General features: G+C 39.6%; 1 protein-coding gene across 1 annotated transcript in view; it reads left to right on the top strand.

Moving 5' to 3' along the window:
• Fmn2 (formin 2) overlaps positions 1-22,063 on the top strand; it is a 310,252-nt gene extending 288,189 nt beyond the window's left edge. Inside the window, exons 17-18 of the mRNA XM_057769091.1 lie at positions 19,102-19,183; positions 20,662-22,063. Coding sequence (XP_057625074.1) covers positions 19,102-19,183; positions 20,662-20,688 — 109 coding nt within the window. The 3' untranslated portion in view covers positions 20,689-22,063. The remainder of the gene's footprint in view (positions 1-19,101; positions 19,184-20,661) is intronic.
• The last annotated feature ends 3,626 nt before the right edge of the window (positions 22,064-25,689 follow it).

Genomic DNA, 25,689 nt, shown 5'->3' with positions numbered 1-25,689 from the left:
AAATGCTTCTTGAGTTCTATAAGAATAAAAAAGAATGAAAGAAAGAAAGAAAGAAAGAAAGAAAGAAAGAAAGAAAGAAAGAAAGGAAGGAAGGAAGGAAGAAAGGAAGGAAGGAAGGAAGATAGAAAGATAGATAGATAGATGGATGGATGTAAGCCAAAGATACCAGTTAGTAGTAGTATGTTTGCTTAGCATGCACAAGGCCCTAGAGGGAAAGAAGGGGAGGGAAAATAGGAGGGAGGGATGGGGACAAGAAGAGACAGAAAGAAGGAGGGTTGGAGGGAAAGCTTCCCATTCAAAAGCTGAAACAGCTTTCAAGAGTTGTAGTTAACACTCCCAAGTAGAAAATTAACACCCAAGCAAGAAAACAGCTCGTCCAGAAATGTATCTGCGTCCCTGGGTATTTAAATGCTGTCCTTTTCTGAGTGAGTTTGTGGGAGCTTGGGAGGTATCCGGGCCACTCGCAGTTTCCCATCAGCATTTGTTGAAAGTATTTTTGATGATTTAGCCAAGTTTATAGTAGGAATATCTTAGATCAAAATATACTTCCAGGAAAATATGAGTCAAAATTATCCCTCAAAAATAGTATCTTTTAACTTCCATGGGCTGAAAACTGCCCCTGGAAAAGCAAGATTTTTTAAGGGAGGTAATTCCCACTTCCTTTAAGGTACATAATTTCAAGTAATTTCACAGTTATATTCTGTTGCAGGAAGATGAGCAGATCTGTCAGGTTCTTGTAATGGAAAATTAGCAAATATTTGGGTTTGTGAGGGCTTCTGCTGGAGCCTGAACTTTTAAGATAACTAAAGCCTCTCGAATCAAAGTGCTTTCCACATGCCTCCCTGCCACGACACTGCTTGCTGCTGCCTCTGACTCTTTGGGGTGGAAGAATTCCAAGGCAGAAGCCGCTCCTCCATCTGCCTCAGGGATTTCCTCTCAAACACTACTGCTTTCCCACTGCTGAAAGGAAGATGTTTGAGAAGTCGAAGGTGATTCTTCTGTACTTAAAAATTGAGACTTTAGAATAAATAATGTCCGATGAGAAACTAGGTTTGAAACAGGTACGAAGTTGCCGCAGCCGTGTCATAGATATCAATCTCTGTATGAAGCCAGTGACAGAGCAGGGCCAAGACATTTGTTCGTCCTTTGTTTGGTTTGGGGTCTTCTGGAAGGGAGGGCGAGGGACACAGTAATAGAGAAGGACTTTTTTTCTTGTGCTTACTAGCAAGCAGACATTCCATGGAAGTTAACCTTGCTGATGTTGAAAAACTAGCTATAAAATTACTGCGCAGTCTTGGTTGTTGACATTTGCAGTCAAGTCAAATGTCCATCAATTGAACTGTAGCCCTCAGGACATAAATAGCTTGTGTTTTTTGGTTTATGGAAAAGCTGTTGCTTATGGTTTGCTCCTACTTGCAAGCGAACTTCAAATTTTAAATCATCATTGTTTAAGTTATATAGACAGAATATTCTTTGGTTTTATTCAGGTACACTTGACAGACTGTATACATGCATACATACAATGCACACACATATGAATGGTTATCTGTATATATCCTAAAATAATTGTCATAATCTAGCCAGTTGGCATATCCATTATCTCACAGGGTTACACTGATTTTTTTTCCTTTTGTAACAATAATCCTTGAATTGTGTAGTTATATTTTTACATTTTAAGAGTTATAATGCAAAGCCAAATAAATAAATATACTGTTGTACCTGATAAAATCCCTGAATTGATACGAAAGCATTTTTTGCATTGTCGCCTTTCTAATTTATGTTCAGATTAGCATATAAACTCGCCAGAGGCCCTTTCCCTCAATATGTTTTAACATCTTTTTATTTTAACCCCATGAGCATTTATATTTTATTGCTTCTATTTTGACTCATTTGTACCTCTACTTCCTGGATAAGGTCTGTAACAACACACCTAGAATCCCTGAGCCCTCCAAACTTTGCAAAGTTTGGAAAGTTTATCTAACCAGCCTCGCCTGTCATTTTATCTTGGTGCTGTTAAGCATCCTCTAAATAATCTATCAGTTCTGTCTCCATCCTCTTCACTTTGCCCTGGCCATGTTCCACCTCCGATTGATTCCCCCAGCCATCCCTTTCCTTTAGGACTCACAGTCCAACTGGCACCAAGTATCACACACCCAGTCTCCATGAAAGGCAGTGTCCCTGGCCAGTGTGTCTCCACAGCTCATTGATCTCCCTCTAGCGAAAGACGGCACAGTCTCCTTGCTGAGCCGTTCCCTGAATGATTTAACATTGGATGGGAAGCCATCCGAAGTACCTATTAGGGGAGCTGTGCCTACAGAGGGAGGCTCATCTCGAGAGTGGTCACCTCCACATTTGCATAAGGGCACAGATCACTCCTGGTATGGTCATCACCTGGGAGGAGATGGCTCCAGGTTCTACCTGGCAAAGTTAAGCTTAAGGTGAAGAAGGGAGTCAAGGCATGTTGGTGCTAGAGCAATGTCAGCCAGCGAACACATTTATCCCTGGGGTATTTATTTTTTGGCTTTTATAATTAAATACTATTTTTTGCTAACAGGTATTCTTTTTAATTTAATTTTATTTTATGCATATGGGTGTTTTTCTTGCATGTATGTCTCTTCACACCTCATGAGCCTTATAATCAAGGACAGAAGAGGACATCGGATCTCCTGGAAATAGGGTTACAGATGGTTTTGAGCCAGCATTTGGGGGCAAACCTGAGCCTCTGTCTTCTGGAAAGCACCCAGTACTGGTTGCTCCAGCTCCAGGTAGCAGGTAGTCTTAACAGACATAGAATTCTGGCTGTGTTGGTTGTGAACCTACAGCTGTTTTTTCAGAGGTGGAAAGAACATGGTACCATGAGGTCTCATCCATCCTTTCTTAGGCTTCGGAAATGTCTTTCTGCCCCTGGAGTGATTCCAGGAGAGAGCATGATTAGAGCATGCCCTAGAGGAGAAGCGAGCAGCCCACATTAAATTCACCTGCTGGCTCTTGAGACTATATGGACCCCTTGAGTTTCATTAACCCCAAAATGACCTTTGTCTCCAACAAATTATGAATCAGGAGGGAGTAAAAGTACTGAGCTACAGAAAGCATGCCTATTTAACATCATCTGAATAACACTGAGGTGTAGGACAAAAGTATTGCAACGTTTAGTAAGGAGATGTGACACATACAGCTGCTTTTAAAAATGCAGAAAATTTGCAGTTATATCAATGATTTAGCGTTTTACTCTATGCAATTTGGTTCTATTTATGTTATTTTAATCCATTCTACAGTATTGGTATCTGAAATGAGCTGTATTGGCTACCATGCTGAAAATAAAAATTCAAAATTCCATAATATAAGCATTCATTTTCTATCAGATAAACAATGAATATTCACAGAAAACAGGATGGATTCATTTTCATCATTTAAAATAGTCAGAGCTTAAAGGTTATGTATGGGATGGCTTTTCCTCAGAATTTTACTTTGTCAAAAAAAAAAATGTGTTGGACATGAGTCTCTAAACCTTGTTAGGTGAGGAAAAAGGAAAGAGCCAGTGGGTAAGTGCTCTATTGTGAGCTACATCCCTGACTCTGAGGTTTGTGAGACAGTGTCTCCCAGGACAACGAGGCTGACTTTGGTACTTCCAATCCTCTGGCTTCTACATCTCGAGGACTGTGATTAGCAACATGCACACCATGTCTGGCAGTCTAATCCTCAGATCGTCACAATTATCATCACAGATCTAGACAGCGTGTATCTTGTAGAAGTAAAGCACATCAGAGTGTATTCATAATAGAGCTTAATTTTATTAGACGGGATCATTTTTAAAGTTAACCTTTCGGGTTCAAATTCTTAGGCCTAGGGTGAACATTTTTGGAAAAATCGTTTAAATTAAATTTGGCCACTTTAAAGTTTTCCAAGTGTGTGGGGGAGATAAATAAGATGAGACATGGGAGGTGGTTATATTTCATCAGTTAAGAGAATTTTTGATGCTCACAGATAGCACGAGGTTTCATTTTAAAAGTCAGACTTCATGTGGGTATTAACCCATCCTCAAGTTTTAACACTGATGGATTGGTTTCTTACAGCCTCTCATTCTTCCAGAACTTTCATTCTTACAAAGGCTAAATGTAATAGGTGGTAAGAACACGGGATTACACTGTAGAAAACTTGGATTTAACCTGTGACTTTAGTAGGATATGCACAGCCCTTGACATTGACTTACCACTCTAAATCTCAGATAGGTTCTCATTTATAAATGGAGGTACTGATAGTATCTAGATTCTGGAGGGGGTTAAATGAACCACTGAATATAAAACATTTATCACACTCTCTCTCTCATCCCCAAACATCTCAGATAGCATTATCATTAGCAAATTAATATCCTAAAGGCAAGAAATTATGTTAGAAAGACTTAACATTGGAACTCAAAGAACAGCCCTATTCTACCTACTGCTCTTTCTAAAGTATGTATTTCCAAGTCATAAATTTGCATGCTGCCAATTATAAAATGGTAAAACAGAGAAATTAACTAAACTTACTTGGCATTGCTTTCTAGCTTGTAGAACTGAATTAGTAATCTCACAAAAATATGATATTGAAGCAACTCATGATATTAGCGGCAAATTTCCAACACAGTGAGTGGACCGCTGTAGGCACTAATAGTACCATGGGTCCTTAGAAATTACTACTACTGAGGCAACCTTGATGGCATTAGCCTATAATCCCAGCACCAGGGGTGTTTGAGGCTAGCCTGGTATCCATGGTGAGCCTCAGGCCACTCAAGGCTACATGGTGGAACCCTGTCTCGAAAAATATTCTGGCTATTATTGTGTATGAACACAGTGTGTTCCTCCCCATACAGTGAAGAACTAGACAGAGTGAGGTAGAATTTGGAAAAGCAGAAGAGTGGGGGTGAGGCATAGATATTAGAATGAGATTAGTGAAAATTAATAAATAAATAAATATAGACAATAGTTCTTAAAACAGAAGGCAGAGAACACAGAGAAACTAGAAATCACTTCTCTGCAGAAACTCCATATTGTCTTTTTAGAAGCAGCAATATCCATACATAACTGGTACGACTAAGGCAAAGGTGTGTTTCCATGGTACCCAGTTCTACGGAATGAACTGAGTGAGCTTTCTTTTGTGTGAACCCATTAGCAATTATGCAGGTTTGTTCTTTTCATTTTTTTCTTTATCAGCGCATGGCGCTCCAGCTAGTTATGATTGTTAAAATGGATTTCAGTCTATCATATTATTGATCCCCATGTAGTGCAGAGCTATATTTAGACCTTTAGAGAGGGAAGATTGAGCCCCTGGCTCTCTTTGCACATTGCAATCCTCTCATTTAAAAATTAAGCTAGAGCATGAGCAGAACTAGAAACATAGGATTTAAAATTTAACATAGAAGTGAAACTTGGTCTGTTTAAAGCAAAACGTTAGACAGGAGCTAAAGGCTAGATAACACTGATGGTGATATAATGGAGAAGAGGGAATTGTTGGTTTTTCAAAGATGGATGGATGGATGGATGGATGGATGGATGGATGAATGCATGGATGCATGGACAGATGCATGGATAGACAAATGCATGGTTGGATGGATGCATGGATGGTTAGATGGATGGATGCATGGTTGGATGATGCATGGATGGTTGGTTGAATGGATGCATGGTTGGATGGATGCGTGGATGGTTGGATGGATGGATGGATAGATGCATGGACAGATGTATGGATGGATGAATGCATAGTTGGATGGATGCATGGATGGACAGATACTAGAAATCACACAACCATTTAAGAAGAATGCTAACCCACCTGAGAAGACTGCAGCACCATCCATAAAGTCTTGACTACTGCCCACTTGCTAATTTTATACTGGATCTCTTATCAGTCAGTATAAAAGTTCCCCAGTCCACTCTGCCACTGAGTAAAATCCAGTAGACTGTTCCACATTCAGATGAGAAAGATGAGGACCAAGCATGATACACAATATCTCAGCTGAGGAGAATCAGGAATGTAACTATCAGAAAAGTGGTGGGTAATCACAGAATGACAATAAGCTGTTTTCCACAAAGTATATAGTCACTCACCATGAAGTTGTTAGAAGCAAGTTGTTTTATCATTCTGATTTCATAAAAACTAAGAATTAAGTTTTTATGTCCAAAAGCTTGATTCCTAGAGACCATTTCCATTCTCTTCTTGCTTATTTAATGACTTCTCTGATATAAACAAGGGAGTTCACAGACTTTTTTGTTAAACTATTCTGTTTTCTTTATTTGTGTTTTAGTTTTATTCTTCTTTCATACATTACATCCCAATCACAGTTCCCCTCCCTCCACTCCTCCTAGTCCCTTCCCCACTTCCCTTCTCCCCCAGAGCCACTCCTCCTCTGTTTCCCTTAAAAAAAAAATGAAGAGCAGGCCTCCCAGGGATAGCCACTGAACATGGCCAAACAAGATACAGTGAGACTGCACACAAGCCTTATAAACTTTTAAGCATAATAATTATGGCTGATAAAGCTTCACTCTTCATCTTGCAGTCTGGAGTCATGATCTCTTATCTACAATTTGAAGACAATGAAACAAAAACATCATTCATTCACAGATTTGCAGCAAGCTTACCTGTTAGCAAAACTCAACTTTTCTGGGGGTGTTTTTAATCTCTGCATGTCCAATTTAGCATAAATGTTCATAAGCTTACTATAGAAATATTGTGTTTTATTATTTCGTGCTATCTGATCTATCTGGTAGTGTGTTATACCCTATACCTGTATGAAATGGAGAAATGTCTCCATTCTGTAAGTTATCTGGCAACAAAGTTTTGGGGTAAAGGATTGTAGAATGAATCCTTATTGGACCGAGAGAACTATGCAGGTACTGGCCCCACTGTTCTATATGGAAGCATGGGATATATCAGTCTCGTAATGAAATTCCTGGTGTGTAAGGTTAACTATGGAGAACCATTCAGATTTTCTCCTGCTCTGATGTGACATCCTCACTTCTGTAATTATGGCAGAGTTTCCTCACTGCATTTCGTTCACTCAGCTTCCTGTTCAGGTCGAGCTTTGTCACCTCATATCGTCAGCTCTGCCTTTGCTGTCTATGGTCAGGCTTCCGTCATCAAATCGCACATCTCCACTGTTCTCTGCTTCTCATCATCTCTAAGAGGCACTGTTTTCAAGCCAGCAGGGCAAGCATAAGCTTATTTTCTAAGGAGCACAAGACATAGCTTGGAAGTCAGGGGAGAAATGGGAAATAGAGGATGCTTTTATTCAAATTTCCATTTCCATGTATGGTCATTACTCACAGGGGTGTTCCTATGTCTTCTCTCTCCTGAACATCGTATCTCCATCATTCCCTCTCGGTTTAGAATTTGCCAACACACTTTGCTTAGATCTTTCATCGAATGAATGGAGTTGCAAACAAAAGCAGAAAATCTCTACCCTGATGGAGTTTCCAATATAGTTAAAGAGAAGTCATTACTGGGTCAAGGAAAGACAGAGTTGGAGGATGTTGGTTTGCTGGAAGGTAGCCAGATGGTGTCTGAGAAGTGGTGTGTAAGCAGGGACTTGAAGGTAATAAGAGAAGAAACTAGTTGAAATCTGGAGAAGGAAAATCGTAGGCACTGGGAATAGCAAGTGGAGAAGCTGAGGAAAAGCATATTGAGAAGTCCAGAGTGGCTGCATCCGAGCCATCCAGGAAGAGAGAACAGTGTACTTGGGAAAGGATTACTGGCATCAGAAGTATAGTCTAATGCAAACAAGTTCAGGCAAGGTTTGAGAAGAGTGGACGTACAATATGAGCCTGTGTGACCTTGCTATGCAAACTAAGGACAGAGAGGGAGGCTAACAATTGACCTTTGTACTCAGCATCTACATAAGCAGACTCTGAGAGTGCTTAGGGATGAAGATGAGAGAAGTGGAGAAGTAGAGACAGACCATAGACAACAAGTTCAAGGAACTTTTACATGCAAAGGGCCGTAGTGAAAGGAAGAGCTGGGTGGCGGAAGGTAGATTGAGTTTTGTTTTCTGAGGTTTTATGAATTTTCAGATGGTGGGATAAAAAACATATTTGTAGCCAGATAGGAATATTCCAGTAAAGGAGAAATTGAGACAGTAATTCTCCCATAGTGAGTGTGCTTCCTTCGCTTGTCCCTGCCTCGTATCTCCCGCATCTTAATTAAGCCGCTCTTCCTCTTGTGCAATTCCAAGTCATTATGATATAAATAGCTTTGTTGTGCTTTTTTATGAGTTTTACATGGAGGAAATTGGATAAACTCACTATAATCTAATTCCTGTGTCTAATAGTCCTTGTGTTCCTTCGCATCCCCACCAAGTCCTTCAGCAAGTAAGATGCAAATGATTAAATGATTTGTACACATCATTCTTGAGAGACAAGTGTCAAAATGAGCATCACAGAATAAATCCCAAGAGAGTTTAACTTTCTATCTCACTAGCTATGGTCAAACCTTTTCTGGACCACTTTAAAAAAAAATACATGAGATTAAGAAAACTATCTTTGAATAGCATGCATGAAACCCTGAGTTCAGCTCCTATCCCATATTCTCATGCACACACACACACACACACATACACACAAACACACATCACATCACAGATAGAAATAATAAAAGGAAGTTTGCATGAAGACTATCAGATGTATTCGATAATCAATTAGTGTGTGCTTCCCTGGAGAAGACTGTTTCTTCCACTCTTGTAATCTCCTGTAGTTCTTGGCCTAGAGTGAAGTGTATGTACATATAAGTAACATTGTATGGACTGAACAGGTGTTCACTTATTTATGTATTCATGTTACATACATACTTGTGTGTTTGCACGTGTAGCAACAACAAAATCAAAAGAGGCAATGAACTTGAAAGAGAGCAAATGTGTGGGCATATGAGAGGGTTTGGAGGGAAGGGGAAATATAGTAATCTTATAATCTTTAAAAAATAAAAGAAGTATCAGATGTAGTAAACAGCATTATTTTCCTGTAACAAAAGATGAACTTTGATGTCAAATATAATTTCTTAGTATTTGGGGCTATCGTGTGTGACAGGATCTGTGTTATTTATTCTTGTATGCTTCTGCTAACAGTGTTGTTTTTAGATTTTAAAGAAACCTAAAATTTCTTCAATGTGCATAGAATAATACATGGCCTTTTAAATATTATTATTAAACTTATATTTTTTAAACAATCTTTTCTCATTTTACATACCTATCCCAGTTGTCACTCCCTCCCCTCCTCCCACTTTCCCCCCATCCTCTCCTCAGAGAGGGTAAGGCTTCCCAAGGGGAGTCAACAAAGTCTGACACATCACTTTGAAGTAGAATTGAGGCCCTTCCCCCAATATATAGACTGATCAAGGTATTCCTCCAAAAAGAATGAGCTCCAAAACACCAGTTCAGGCATTAGGGATAAATCCTGGTTTCACTGCCGGTGACCCCACAGACTGCCCAAGCCATAAAACTGTCACCCACATTCAGTGGGCCTAGGGTGGTCCTATGCATGTTCCCCTGCTATCAGATCAGTGTCAGTGAGCCCTCATTAGCTCAGGTCAACTGTTTCTATGGGTATCCCCGTTATGGTCATGACCCCTTTACTTATATTATTGCTCCTCCCTCGCTTGGACTGGTCTCTGCAAGCTCAGCCCAGTGCTTAGCTGTGGATCTCTGCATTTGCTTCCATTAGTTGCTGGATGAAGGTTCTATGATGACAATTAAGATAGTCACCAATCTGCTTACAGGGGAGACTGAGTAGCTTGGTGTTCTTGTGGGACTCCTAGCAATGGGATTGGAGGGTCGCTGACTCTGTTGCCTACTCATGGGACCCTTTTCCTTCTTCATGTGATGGTGTGTGCCTGGTTTTGACTCCTTCCAAAACAACGTAACATATTTAAAGGGTTTTGAATGTTTCAATTGAAATAGAATTATTTCACTTTGCCTCTTCCTTTACTCCCTCTATCCCCTCCCAGATACTACCTCTCTACCCACTCCCATGAGCATGCCTCTCAAGTTATGTATGTGTGGGGGCTATGTTACATGTATACATAAGGTTTTATTATGTATACTTAAAATTGTTATTGGTCATTGTCTACTCAGAAATACCTTCCCTAGGTTCAACTTTAAAATTTTGTGTCAGTTGAGATTAAATAATTTTTTTAAAAGCTTATTCATTAAATTTTTTTCTCTAAGTTGTAGTTTTGCATTTTTCCAAACTACAGTTCATACCTGTGCTTAGAAAAGAACCACGTCAAAAATGCCTCCTAGAAAGTAGAGTCAGGAATATGTAGTGATCATTTTTATCTTCTCCAGTCAAATCACACATTTCTAATTCTCAGAGATGACTGCCTGTAGACAGTTGTGTTTCTGTTGCTATGTTTGCTATGTGTCCAATTACAGAACCTCTGTTAGATCTGAAAGACACTTAAAACTTTTAGATTTTGACAACAAATTTTGTTTGTTAAGAGTTGTAAAATACAGTTATATATAAAAGGGACATAACCAAGTATGAAGCTACCCTGTTGTCTTTACTGTAAATTCATTCAAGTATCTTCTCAGGAAACCATCTTTTCTGTAATTAGCCCACTAACATCCCATGAGAGATTTGTCAAATGTTTTGTGGAACTGAGGCCACACTATAGCCTAGGAGTCAGTGAGGTCATTTGGCTTGAATCCTTCCGGTCCTATCATTCTAGACAGAGCACAAAATTAGTCCCTCTGAAGTGAAAAATACTTTTGGCTATCTTATGACTTTGAATTTTGTATACATCCATTAAAAATAAGTTATTTAAAGATAGAATAATAACAGTAAATCAGTAAACTCAAAGGTCAAGTCATATCCAGGAGAGATGCAAAACCAAGAGGCAGAAGTCAAAGCCCTAATTAGAACTTATGTTGTTTGTAATGGGTAGCTCATCAAATTAGCTGTTTCTGAGTGTCTAGGGAATAATGACCTGTGTAAGGGCTCAGACTGTGCTCTGGGAACTTAAAAATGACTCTGAGACAAACTTGAGGAGCCGAGTTCAGGTCTCCAGCACCCATGTTAGAAGCTAGACTTGATAATATGTTTCTGTAACCCCTAATAATGGAAGTAACAGGGATGGGCAAATTGGAGGTGGGGGCTCAAGAAGATTGAGGCCAGTCTAGTTGAAGTGGTGGAACTCCATGTTCAGTGAAAGACCCATCCCCAGAAATAAGGAAGAGAACAACAGAGGAAGACACATGAAGTCAGTGTCCAGCCTCCACTTGCGCGCGCGCATACACACACACACCACACATGTATGTACATTTATGCATAACTGCACACAATTAGAAGTAAAGTAAGCAAATGACCCTTTTATTTCTTTTCACCTGTATATGCACCACAGAAATACTTCCAGAAAATGCTGGCAATAATCATCTCTGTTAATTTTCTTTGTGTTTATAAAAATTCATGTGTCATTTTATGACAAGTCTCAAAGAGCCCACCTGGCCAACTGTCACGAGGTAGGGTTGGAGTTTGGAGGTTTCCTCAGAAAATAGGAGACTTGCTTTGGGTACAGGTAGACAGAGTATGAGGTGCGGCTTCTGTGTGAACCCAGCTCCCTTGTCTTTGGGTCAGATAGACAGAGTATGAGGTGCGACTGCTGTGTGAACCCAGCTCCCTTGTCTTTGGGTCAGGCCCCTGGGCACCTGAAGCACGGGGCCCTACCGAACTCCTTGTCCCTTACTCTGTCACATCCCTGCTACCCGAACTCTGGCTTCCACCAGTACAAGAGTGTATTGAAAACCTGGTTTTCTTCCTCCAGAACCGTCTTGAACTCATTCTTACTGTTTTCTGTAAGCACTGGAGGGGCCAATGTAGTCTTTTCTCTGAAAAGCTGAAAATCAATCTGCATGCTATTCAGGAATGGATGCTGCAGGGAGCGGACACCCTTTCTCCTGGTGGTCATGATCAGTGACTTTGGGATGCTTATTTTATTATGTTCTCAGATCTCTGTGGTTCTGTGTGGGTGAGTTTGAGATCATTTGGGTCACAGAGGAGATTCGACAGAATAAACTTCCTTAAATCACCTTTAATTCCACACGACATCTGATACCATTTCTGTCTCTACCTGGAAAGATCCTAGAAGTCTTAAGCCGTTACTTACCCCACTTTGTAGGTAGACCTGATGTTGATTTTCTTTCTTTTCTTTCTTTCTTTCCTTCCTTCCTTCCTTTTTTTTTTTTTTTTTTTTTTTTTTTTTGTAAAGCATTCTGAAATAGTAGGAATAACGCTGTCATGTGCTGTTGGCCTCCTGCTAGGTCTAGGTCTGTTTCTCCATAATGGGGATCTCAGACCGGAGAAGTGACTGCCCCAGACTCAATGTCAACCTCTCCCCCTGCCAAACAACCCGGCTCCCAGAGTGAAAGCAGCAGCAACTCAGAAAGCGGAGCTGGAGCCAGTGGGATGTGACTGTCTGCCACAGATACTTGTGTAGAGCCAATTATTCATCCCTAGCAGTGGGAAAGTAGCCGCCTTTCCAGTCCGATTGAATGATGACAGTGTATCTGTTCTTGATAACACCGTGGCCAGAGTGGCGTTTGGTCTAGGAGGTGGATAGAGGTTGTTCCGTCTACGGGCTACAGGGATGTCTGGCTTCTCTTTTCTGTCTGTAGCTGAGTCTGTCTCCCTGTTCATCTCACACACTGTTTTTAAACTTAACTGCACTGACCGTTTTGTATATATTTGCCTCACAATAAATGGGTCCGGGGATAGAGAAGGTTCAAGGGTGGGAAATGCATCTTTATTAGAACAGAAATGAAAAACCATTCCCTTTGTTTAGAAAACACTTAATGCAAATGAATCCAGTTTTAGTACAGACTCAGCTTAAGAGTTTTCATTTGTATAAAAAAAAGTGATGAAGATTTAAAACTGATGTTAACAAACCCTATACGAACCAAGTCCATATTCTCTTACTTATATCTGTCTTCTTTATGATACTGTAAACCTTAAAGTTGTCCCAGTCTCCTGCTTTCAGATCTTATTTATGTCGTAACTTTTAAGCTGAATACACTAACCCCAAAGGAAGCAGCAGCCACCCACATGCACTCTGAGAAAAGAAAAGAAACAAATTCCATTTACATGTGGAGAAAGTTTGTAGCTTCATTTAAGATAATATTCACAATTTTATTTTTGAGAAAATAAACTTTGTATGGGAGTTTTTAAGGTAAATTCCAGCTACAACTTGGTAATTAGTTATCTTTGTATAATGTTCCTTTGTATAATTTCTTTTTGGGTGACCTGGGGCAAGCTTGTTTATAGATTTTGGTTATAGTAGTGGTAGTAGGTTTTTAAATGACCTCAAAAATCATTGGCTCTGCACCTAGGATAATTTACTCCTCACCTAAACCGCTGTTGTCTCTTTTTTGTCTAGACCCCTGTGCCACCACAGACTGTCACTAAACATTAATAGTGGGGAGGGGGGAGAGGTAGAGACACGCAGATAGCTGAAGCCTGTTAGTCAGCTCTGGCTAAATCAGTGAGCTTCCCTTTCAGTGAAGAACTGTCTCAACAAGATCAACCTCTGGCCTTCAGACGCATGCGTACATGAACACAATACATGAGCATCAGTATTCATAAATGCACATGGCCGACAAGCACATACATATACCACAAATACACATGCATGCAGACACAAACTTGAATGTGGGAGACAGGGATGAGGAGGAGCTTGGAAGGCTTCCTGTAGGTCCAGGAATAACACATTCTTTTACATGGTGCTAAACTCAGAAGCATGATTATAATCGGTATTGCCATTTGAGCTAGCTTAGCTATCTGGCTGTCTCCGCTAAAGAGGATAGACATAGTAAAGCCCAAGGCAGGCTTTCTGGCTCTAGTGAGGAGAGTTTGGAGTTGTTATCTTGGGAAGAAACAGAAAATATGCAATTTATATACAGTTAGGCACAATAGAGAAATCCTGAGTACCTTGTATATCTTAGGAGGGCTCTGGAGAGTGGCTCTCTATTGAGCCATCACAGCAGTGATGTGGCTAGTGCTGAATGTTGGATGTCACTAGGTATAGCTCGCTCAAGTCTCGCAATGTCTCTGTCCATCTGTCTCTGCCTCTATCTCTGTGTGTGTTCCCTTTCTCCCCTTCCCTCTCCTTATCTCTTCAGCTTTAAGCAAAAAAAAAAAAAAATTAGCAAAACTCATTTTACTCATTGGTCACCACCTACTCTTTGCCAAACATGATTCCGTATGTCTTTTGATCGCTAGCTGTAATCAACTATTCTCTTAAACGATAGAGAACACCCCCTTCTGTGACAACTTCTGGCTCTCCCGTTAAGGAATAAGTATGGACTTTGAGTATTTATGCAGAGATGCATAGTTTCCTTTGTTTCTGAAGCTTCATGGACAGCGGTTACAGGAAAATATTAACATTAAATTTTACAGCCATTATCTACCATCTAATATCCCTTCTTCCTTTTAAAAGATAATGCCCCATTTCCTGTTTTCTGGTGTCTGCTTCTTCTGCTATTTTTTACTTTTTTCTGAAATCACTAAAAATGATGAATGAAGACTTTCTTTTTATTATCCTGCGATTAGATCTACATGCATTTTCTTTCTACTGTCTGCATTGATGATGGAATGTCACGACGGTTAAAATTAGCCTATCACTCGTGGATTCCATCCTAACATCCTTACCTCCCTTTTTGGTTCATTAAGAGAGTGAAATCTCAGTTAACAAATGTCCTGGCAGTTCATGTTCCCATTTCTGTGACTGTAACCATGTTTAAAAGAGCAGATCTTCATTAATCATGCATAGAGCTGTCTGTGCTTCTCCATAATATTCATAGATTCTTTAAAACTGTTATTCATTTTAACAAAGAAGTAGCTAAAGGTTGAACTCCACTGTAGACTGTCTTTGGAAGCAGTAGACCACTGCCCTCTTCCAACCAGTGTTTCCTCTCGACATACCTTCTCTGTTCTTAGTGACTGCCTTCTGTAAACAAAATGTTGTCTCTTCTTTTATTTTGTTACCCCTTCGCAATTAGTACAATGTTGAAGTTGGTGTTTTTAATGTATTGCTTGAAATGTTTCTTCTTAGCGTCTTTTTTCCCTAATCACTTTGGAAATGTTTGGCTTCACTGAGTGAAGGGAGAGAGCCAGGGAGAGGGAGGAGATGAAAGGCCCCCATCAATTACTCCCTAGACCTAAAATGACAGGTAACAAAATCTGCCATGATAGCTGAGCTGGGAAGATGCTAGCCTAGAGAGCTGGCTTGGGCTGTTCCTCACCAGCTTTTCCTTCCCCATCTTTTTTCTGTCTCACTTTCTTTGCTTTGCTTTTTCTCTTTTGTTTTCTCTCCTTTCTTGCATTTCTTTTAATTTCTTAGAAAACAGCTGTCATGTGTCACGCGTTGACTAAATATGCAGGCTGGAATGACCTTGGACTTTTGATCCTTCTGCCTTTACCTCCTGAATGCTGAGATTATAGGTGTGCACCACTGTGCCTGGTGAGGATCAGACCCTGTGCTTGGTGCATGCCAGGCAAGCACACTACCAACTCAGGCACATCCAATTCATCCTTCCTTGGCTTCTTCCTTTTCTCCTTTCTTGGGTTCTTCCTCTCTTCCTTCATTCCTTCCTTCTTGCCTTCCTTCCTTCTTCCTTCATCCTTTTCTTTTGTCTTTTTTTTTTGTATCATTGTCTTATTTATTGCCAACATCAGTTTCTGTTAGTCATGTACGGACCCCTTTAAAAGTTTGATTTTTTTTCAAACTGTTTTCCAAATGAGATATTTTTTTTTCTTTTTTCTTTTTTTATTGAAAAAAAAATTTTCCGCCTCCTCCCCGCCTCCCATTTCCCTCCCCCTTCTCCCGCCACTCTCCCCCTCCCCCCACTCCTCTTCTCCTCCCTCTCCAGCCCCAAGAGCAGTCAGGGTTCCCTGCCCTGTGGAAAGTCCAAGGTCCTCCCCACTCCATCCAGGTCTAGGAAGGTGAACATCCAACCTGTCTAGGCTCCCACAAAGCCAGAACCTGAAGTAGGATCAAAACCCCGTGCCATTGTCCTTGGCCTCTCATCAGCTCTCATTGTCCGCCATGTTCAGAGAGTCCGGGTTTATCCCATGCTTTTTCAGTCACAGTCCAGCTGGCCTTGGTGAACTCCCAATAGATCAGCCCCACTGTCTCAGTGGGTGGGTGCACCCCTCGTGGTCCTGCCTTCCTTGCTTATGTTCTCCCTCCTTCTGCTCCTCATTAGGACCTTGGGAGCTCAGTCTGGTGCTCCAGTGTGGGCCTCTGTCTCTATCTCCATCCATCGCTAGATGAAGGTTCTATGGTGATATGCAAGATATTCATCAGTATGTCTATCCTGGCAGTAAACTTGAACTCCAGGGCCATATTCCTTTTTCCAGTCTCAAGTGTGACGGGAAAGTCTTGGTATGGGAGTTATACCGAAAGCAGTTGGGGCTCAGAAGGAGCAGCAGTTCTTCGGAATGGAGGGGAGCATGTTCAGTGGTGCTCTGTTGGAGGAGAGGGATGAGAAGGCATTGCTGTCCTGTGAAGAGAGGCTAGTCATAAGTTTCAGACCCTAGTTAGAAAGTACTGTTTCTCACAGGGGTACTCATTGGCTGCCTGTGTTTTATTTCCCCACATGTTATCTTTGGACCAGAGGGACTCAGTTCAAAAAATATAGGTGGACCTGGGGACTTGCATTAAAGCAGATTCTCCATGGAACAAGTACAAAGTGGAGCAGCAGTCCATTTATCCTGGTGCTCAGTTCTCCAGCTCCCTAATTTTCTCACGTACACATTTCTCAAGGTGCCTGAGAGGAGATGACTGACACACAGGCACTAAGGCATAGGTCAGAAAGCACTTGGAGCATTTGCCTTGTCGGGATCCTGTGGCAGAAGAACAAATTACTCTTTTTTTTTTTTTTTTTGAAGTGCAGCATGGTATTTCTTGGCTCTTTCTCCACCATTGTATGTGTGACGTTATATATCATATATATTTTCTTCCACCCTCGGTAACAGTTTCTCTTTCTAAAATTATGGACAAGTGATATCTCTTGGTTGTTTGAAAATCAGATTCAACCACCAAGATGCTCATGGGTGGTTTTTTATAAACCCTGAATACTAATTGCAGAAGCCCTTCTGGGATTTTATACAAACACAGGGAGCCGCCCGTAGCACACCCTGTCATTCCTTGCTTCTGCTCTTGGATGCCTCTGGCCTAGAGATGTAGAGCTGAATTGTCCATGTAAACCCGAGCTGTACCAGGACCTGACCTGGAGTTTCTGTTCCACTAATGATTGTCAAATGAATAAATGAACTAAAAGATCCCGTGACGCCACCTTGACGCACGCTCTCTCCAGTCTTCATGGGTCCTACCGTAAGGAATGACTGGACTTTCTTTCATGTAAAATTAAATATGTTTGTGTTAAAATCAGCTTCCTGTGATTCTAACCAAGATATGTCCCGAGATTGCTGCAAATAGAGCAGAGCGAGCACCAGGATGCTTTGAGGATCTAAATACTCACGAAGCACATTTTTTTTTCATGTTATGAAATGTTTTAAAGAACTCCAAGCAAATTTAAAAGAGGATCTACTGGATTTTGACTAAGTGCTAAAAAAAAATAAAAAAGGAGAAGAAAAAAAGTTTCCTTAATTCCCTATCCAAATACTTCAAGCTTAAATTTACTGGCAGCTATTTCAGAGGAAGATGGTGACTCTGAAATCCTTAGTTTGTTATAGAGAGAATGTTTTTGTCTTCAGATGTTTAGGGAGGGATTAAAGGGAATTTATGACTTGGTAGGGAAGTAATAAACGTGGTAACAATGCAGTGTCTAAACTGTCCCCAGTTTCTGGAATTACTGTCTACCCAACCAGCCGCATTTGTATCCGAAAGGAATTACTTTTACAAAAGGCTTGAGACGCCTGCCTGGATCAGTGGGTCATTCTATCGTTTAAGGAAGGTTGAATCAATTACACAGGAAATAAATTCTGTCATTGGAACGTTTGCCACAGGGCCCGAGAAACATATTCAAGATTTGTTTCAAGAAATTTAATCAACATAAGGTATATTTCCTTAAGATCAAACGACAGCCTGTTCAGTTTCTCCTGACATACTTGATGTTTTAGTTAATTTTATTCTTAAGGGAAAAAAATCACATGAGTAAGAAACAAATGACTCTGATAGATCATGTTATTTCTTGTTGTGCCCCTTTTTTATTAATGGAGTCCTACCTTCCAGTAGGACTTATGGTGATTCTTTTAGTGAAAGCAGTCACAATTTTTTTTAATAATATATTGCAATTTATAAAGAAATGATTTAGCAAAATAGTCTTTAGCACTGGAAGAAACTTTTCTGTAATCACCTGTAATACTTTGGTGACCGTGTCCTTTTGTTATTTAAGAGGGTCCCTAGATTAGAGGTGATAGGACAATGGCAGTGTTCTATAGCAAGGTCGATTAATGCAAAATTCATCTCTAAACAGTGCCGCCTTCTAGGTAGTGCTTCTCATAGCCACAGTGCATTTTTCCTTGGAATGTTATTTACAAACGCACAAAGAAATCATAAATATGTTGACAATGTTACTTGCAATGGCTGTGCATCCCTGTAATCCCAGCACTTAGGAGGTTGCAGCAACCTAAGTTCCATGTGAGACCCTATCTCATAAAACAATGAGAAGGGTTGAGCACAGTGCAGTTGTGGTTTTTTTGTTGCATCAATTAAATGATAATTGCTTCCATGCTTGATGAAGTTAAATTATTGAAACTGCCCAGAAGTTTATTCTAAATGTCTTTTATATGTAGGTGAGTTTGGTAGAAAGAAAATGAACCTGTCATCTTAAATCTTCATGTAAATAGTTGCATGATCATTCTTAATTATGCAAATGTCTCTGAGTTACACAGTAATTGATCCCTTTTGTATTTATGTAACATATCCCATCGTAGGATCCTCACCCCACATGAATGATCTGCTCTACCTCTAACAGTTTCTATTTTAAAATTAAATCTGAGGAGGCGTTCCTGTGTGTGTGTTACAATAATTCAATTCTTTAATGAGTTGAAGCTTGCCCCTTGTTATAAAGCAAGTTTCTGTGGTCATTGTGGACTCCTGTTTAAATAAGCCCTCTTCTTCCCCACTTAGAGTTAAAGAAGCTGAGGAAGTGTGTAGGCAAAAGAAAGGAAAAGCACTCTACAAAGTAAAACCGAGACACGACTCTGGGATTGTAAGTATTGACCATTCTTGTTTTTGGCTTGTGATATCACTGCTATTGAACTCTGTCTTTACAATATACACAAATTTATACAATAATATCTCAGTCATTTTATCCTATGTTTGGATAAACAATGAGCTTTTAATTCCAACAGTTTCTTTTCTTTATGTCTTTAATCAGGCCTTTGTAGTTGAGTTAGTCTCAAAGTTGGATATTTGAAATTTGATAATTAAGATAAATATAAGTATGAACATATATGAGGCCTTTTGTTCACTGCTGGGGCAGGAGATAGCCTGTACTTTTTCATAGCACATGAGTCACAGGCTATCTATGCACTTTAACCCTGAGTGACTAATATGAGATTTGCTGCATAAAGCTCAATAGGAAATGATATATACTCTCAAGAAGGCTGTTTGGAGTCTGTGGCCCAGAGACTTATCTAGAAGGTTAAGCTAAGATTCCTCTCTGGCCAAGTCCTCCATTACAAGAAAACACCAAGTTGTATATTCTCTGAGAGAAATATTGGGTACAGTGGCAAATTCTCTCTTCTGATACTGTAGAAGTTTTGAAGGATTTGAAGGTGTCCTACAACCCCTGTTGGCAGGGTAAGTAAATAATGCCAGTTTAAATAAAAATTTAGGGCATCAAATAAAATCATTTTGAGATTTATTTTTATTTATTTATGGTATTGATGGTATTTAATATTTATGGTTTTAATGGGTATATGCATGTGGACGCGAGTCCCTGAGGCAGTGAGAGAAGGACTTTAGAGCCTCTAGACCTGGAGCATCATAACTGTGAGCCACTTGACAACGGTTCTGGGAACTGAACTCTGGGCATCTACAAAAGTAGTGAAGGTCTTAACTGCTGAGCTATCTCTCCAGCCCAAATGGAAACATTTTGAATTAGATTACTATAACATAGTTTAAAAGGAAGGGACAGTCAAGATAATTCAAACTGTGTAGGATTAAATAGCCCTCTTTGGAAAAGAGTTCTATCTTCAGATAAAATTTATTTTTCTGTCAGTTTTTCTGTATCAAATTTAGTCTTATCCAGTGATAAAATTGTCTTTGCTGTTTTCTGACCAAAGCTCAGTACATCTATACAGAATAAGAGGAATGGTTATTAGCTAACCCTGGTCATGCTGTAGATGGAAGAGAACTAAAACCTGTCAACCATGAACCAATCCACTGGCTCTGCTTCTGTATTCATGCCTTTGCATGTAGGATCTGGAATGACAGGGTTGGGCCAACCCCACTTCACATGCATTACAAGTTAAACTTTAAAGACTTATTTTTTTTAAAGCATTTGGTAATTTGTTTCGACGAAAACTATTTTAAGATGGAACAGATGAAATGTGTGTAAAGTTTCTTGAATTAATTGATCTTTCACCTTTATCCAGAGAATTTAATCAAAATAAAAACCTTGTTTGGGCTGCTCTAAACTTTCTTTTTCTATTTTTTAACCCTGCCTGGTATATTTGTTTTCAGAAAGCAAAGATAAGCATGAAAACCTGAGCTGTGAACAGCAGAACAAAGCAAGTCATCGAAACAACGTCCGCAGCATCCACGTGACCTGAGCAGGGAACGAAGCTACACCATTCTGATCACTTTTCCATGGAGACTCTTGCATAATCTTCCATGTTTTCTAGAAAGTTTACTGATTGTTGAATCTTTCTGTATGTTCCTTTAAAATTGCAAAAGCAGTAGACCTGTGGAGAATTGGAACCCTTTTCTTTTTGTAAACGTTCCAGTGTTATCCCAAGAGACCGAAACAGCACGTCTAAGAAACACTAACTCTGAACACACTAAACCTTAACCTATGGTTCCCTTTTGTGAGGTTCTCTCCCTTGTCACAACAAAAGCATCTTCCCTTCTACTGACAACCAGAACTCCATGTCTTGTGACTAGACTTGTGGGTGAATGTAATTCCTACTGAAGTCTTTCTATCTACTTCACTTCTCCTTACACAGTTTCTATTTTGAGAAGTAAGTAGTATCTGTGTGTCATGACCAACGCTGTCCCCACTCTGAAGTTGCTCTCTGTGTCCCTTAAGACCCTCTGAAAAACTGGTCTGCAGCAGAGGTAAATGAAATCAAAAGACATTCCTTTGTATCTTACACTATGATACTTCACACATACATACACACACATACACACACACACACAAACACACATACATGCACAAGAACTTTGAGTAAGTGAAGCTCATGAAATTGTAAGATTTATTTTTTGATAACTATCATAAATAATATATGAATCAGATCTATCTGGACCTTGTTAAGTAAAATGCCTGCCTGAGTATTTTGACACGATTGCTGTGACCACGTGTTATAGCCGGTGATTTACAGCTGGGAGGTAAGGATGCATTCATCCTGCATCTAAAGGGTTCCAGGGAAGGATTCTACTCACTCTGCTGTCAGGGAAAACAGGTGAGTTTCCCATCCTTTCTGAGCATATTTTGAAGTAAACTCATAATACATTAAGAGGGTTTTGTATAACAGTGATAGTTGTTCTTCTCAATTGCTGCTAATAATATTGGTGGAAAGTTATGGATGTAGAAAGGGGGAAAATTTATTGCTACTGCAAACCAGTTATGAACAGCAACTTAAAGAGATAAATAATGTTCTAAATCATAGCTATACTTGTATTTATGTAAAGTATGACTTCTTTCCTTTTACTTTGTATTCGAAGTGCAGAGGAGCAGTAGTGTTTTATTTTCTTCTGTTGTTGTTTTGTAATTCTCCTATCCCTTAGTCCTTCCCATGTGTATATTACCACTCTTCAATGAAGTCATAGGGCATTTAACAAAGATCGCTATGTGCAATACTGTATTTTAGTGTTTCTATTTCAATTTTTTAGAATGTTAATTTATATGAAAATAAAATAAATGATAGAATATTTCTGCGTCACTTGTGTGCATATCCTGTATGTATACTTAGAAAATGGAGATCATGGTCAACTTTTTTAGGGAACAGGTGGGAAATAAGTTAGTCTAAGCATTCAGATACACAAAAAGCATGAACATCCTTCATTGTGGGATTCTGAAACTTAAGCCTATCATGAGAAAGTGAGAAATATTGATAAAATGTTGACTCTTTAGCCCAGTTGTTTTATTTCCTGAGCTCCAGCAAGTAGCCTAGTGTTCTAGAATCCATTTCTAATTGGATACTATACCGTAAAATGTATTATTTGTAAGACCAGATGCAGCTTGTCAACTTGTCCCACCAAACTCCTTATTCTTCTGTGTTATCCATCTCAGGGAACAGAGCCTCTAGCTTCAGAAACAGGAGGCATTCTTTCTATCTCCCTCTCCCTTGAGTCTCTCATTGACTCAACTGCCAACACTACTAATAGTGCCTGGTTTGAAGATGTACCCATTTTCCTCCCTCCATTCCAGGGTTCTTTGTTCAAAAACTGGTGGGAATTACCTTGATAGCTGTATTGATTAATTTTTTTCTCTTTGCCTTGATATAAATACCCAAGAAAAGCAACTTATAGAGTGTTGATTTGGCTCACAGATCAAGGGGATACGGTCACAGGTAGCAGAAGCATAATAAGGCAACTGGTCACATTGCTTCTACATTCATGAATAAAAAGGAAAGAAGACAGCGGCTTGTTCTGAGCTCATTTTCTTCTTTTTATTCAGTCTAGAACTTTAGCCAGTAGGTGTTGCCATATTGAGGGTGGCTGTTCCCATCCCAGTTAACCCGGTCTAAAAGCTCCCTAACAGGCATGCTCAGAGGTTTGTCGAAGTGATCTTAGAACCTGCCAAGTTTGCAATCAATGTTAATATCACAATATCTATTAGTTGCTGTCATAAAGATTTGCTTGATGCCAGTTATTGCCTATACATCAAACCCATTTTTGTTCAAAACTAATCATATACATCAAAATAAGTCATCTCACATTATCCAGAATCTTGACTGTGGCTGACAGAGCATCAGGTACCTGTTTCTGCCTTGGGTTGTAACTCTCTGCTCAGAGCATTTGAATTCTAGCCTTCACTCAGACTAAGCTTCCTTCAGTCCCTTCAAACAGTGTTCTTTCTCACCTCCTGTAGTCTAGCTATGTTCCCCAAATTCAAATATTGGAATCTAAATACCCAAATCGTCAATGTCAGGGGAGCCTAAGGGGTGTGTTTTCGTTATAAGGGAATTAATGTCATTACTGAGGAAGTAGGTTCTCACTGGGGGGAAAAGCACCCTATTTCATGCTCTGTTACCATGCAGGGCATTCTGCAATGGTCAGATGAAGCAGGCAGGACCTCACCAGAGGCACTCCATTGATCCTGGAAGGCTCTAGAGCTCTATTGATACAAATTTCTACTTTATATATTACATAGTCTATGGTATTATGTTATAGCAGCAGAAAATGAACTAACCCATCCACTGTAAATCTTCCTCCATGTTTTCCTTCACCTTGAGCCATTATCCTATTATTTATCCTATTATCTCTCTAACTCACTAGTAATCATATATGAACTTAGTAGCCACTTGGTAGAGGACATCCCTTACCACTGGTCTCTCTGGCTTCTAGAGTGTTACAGATGTTAATAAATATTTATTAAATAAAGGAAGAGTGTTAACTATGCCACAAACTTTGGGATACAAACAAATTGAGGACTGAAAGAAGTCTACTCTGGAGGGGCAGAGACTGAGGGTTATATTAGTGCATCTTATATTAGTCAGGGTTCTCTAGAGAAACAGAACTTATAGAATTAATATTCTATGTCAGAATCGCCTGACACTGATTATTTGAGTATTAAGATTCCAATATCTGAACTTTGGGTCTTCAGATCATAGGAAGTAAGAAAGAGCACTGCAGGAATTATAAAATAAATATAATGATCATTTTTCTATAAATAGCACAGCTAGTCCGACAATGGCTGTCTACCAATGGGAGATCCAAAAATTCAGTAGTTGTTCAGTCCATGAAGCTGTATGTTTGAGCTGGTCTTCAACAAAGGTGGCCTTGCAAGTGAGAGGGAACACAATCAGGCATAAAAAAGAGTTACAGCTTCTTTCTTCCACATCCATTATGTAGGCTGCCATCAGAAGGTGTAGCACAGACTAAAAGTGGATCATCCCACCTCAAAAGATCTGGATTAAAGGTATATCTTCCCACCTCAAAAAATGCCATTAAAAGTGGGTCTTTCCACTTCAAATGATTTAATTAAGAAAGAAATCCCACACAGGTGTACCCAGCCACTTGGATTTCACTTAATGCCAAGATGTATTCAAGCTGAAAACAAAGAATAGCCATGATAATGTCCCCGCCTTGTCAACTTGACACAATCATATCTCCTTATGCTAGGTTTCATTTTAAAGTGAAAACAATAGTAAGGTCATAATTACACCTAACATGGTGTAATAACTATCTCTTGAACAACCACAAATGCAGTATAAATCTTAGAAATAAATTTGACAATGCATAAAGGAGAGGCTCAAAGCCAATTCCTAACAATTAAGGCAGTAAAATAGATGCAAATATGGAATTTTCTATAGTTTAAGAAAACACAATGCTGTTTTGAATCTCTAAATACTTCTAAAAAGATCAGGTGTGGTTTGAAAAATATAGACATAGATGGTGGAAGGGAAGGGACAGGGCAGCCAGGGCTGGAGCATGAAGAGATGAGTCTCTGTAAAAGGTACCAGAAAAAGTCATGCCCCATTGGGTCAGTAGAACCAACCAACCCAGGACCACTGATGCAGACTTCTCTGTAAATAGCTACCCTGAATGCCCTAGGATATTGCCAATATCATGTTTGATGGCCAGAGAAAGCAGACCAAACTGGGCAACATCAACAACACAGTATCTTCAGTGTTGCTACTACAAAGAAACTCAGCGGTACCAAGAAAGGCTATCTACGGATCAGAATGACTGAACGTGATATCAATAACTACACATAAAAAAGGAGAGGAAAGAGTATCATCAGACAAGCCACACCCCCTAAGCACACAAGGGAAGTACCGCTGAGGAAGACTAGACCTATCGAAGAAATAGGGCAGCAGTGATATTCAGTGTCCATGAAGAAATTGGAAGTAGCTAATCATTAGGATATAAAAGAAAAAGTGCCATGAGCTTAATGGATTCTAGAAGGACATGAGCAAAGTGACAACTACTGAGCAAGACAGTAGTGTCTAGTAATCCACTGGGATTGTGACTCACACAAATAAAATGCTGGTGATATCCAAGAGACATAAGAAGACACATGGGAGACAGAACCTCAAGAAGGTCCCCGTAAGAACAAAAGGGATAGGAGTTCAGGAAAGCCAGGTAATTGCTTCAAGAAAAAATGGCTGAGTGTTTTCTAGTATCAAAGAATGTCATGGTCTTTGCCTGAGAATACAAGTCCCAGACCAAATAAATACCAATAAATTTGGCCTTGAGAACACACTACTTACAACAGTTTTCCTAAAAGCGAGGAATAAAATAGTTAAGAGGTATCTTGAGAACAGCAAATCAAAACTGCCAGCAAAGGAGATAATTGTTTTCAGAATTTGAAAACCAAGAGTT

The sequence above is a fragment of the Chionomys nivalis genome, chromosome 5 (genome assembly GCF_950005125.1).
Source record: "Chionomys nivalis chromosome 5, mChiNiv1.1, whole genome shotgun sequence".
NCBI lineage: Eukaryota > Metazoa > Chordata > Mammalia > Rodentia > Cricetidae > Chionomys > Chionomys nivalis.
The sequence above is the reverse complement of the archived record's forward strand: the minus strand, read 5'-3'. Positions and strand labels throughout refer to the sequence as shown.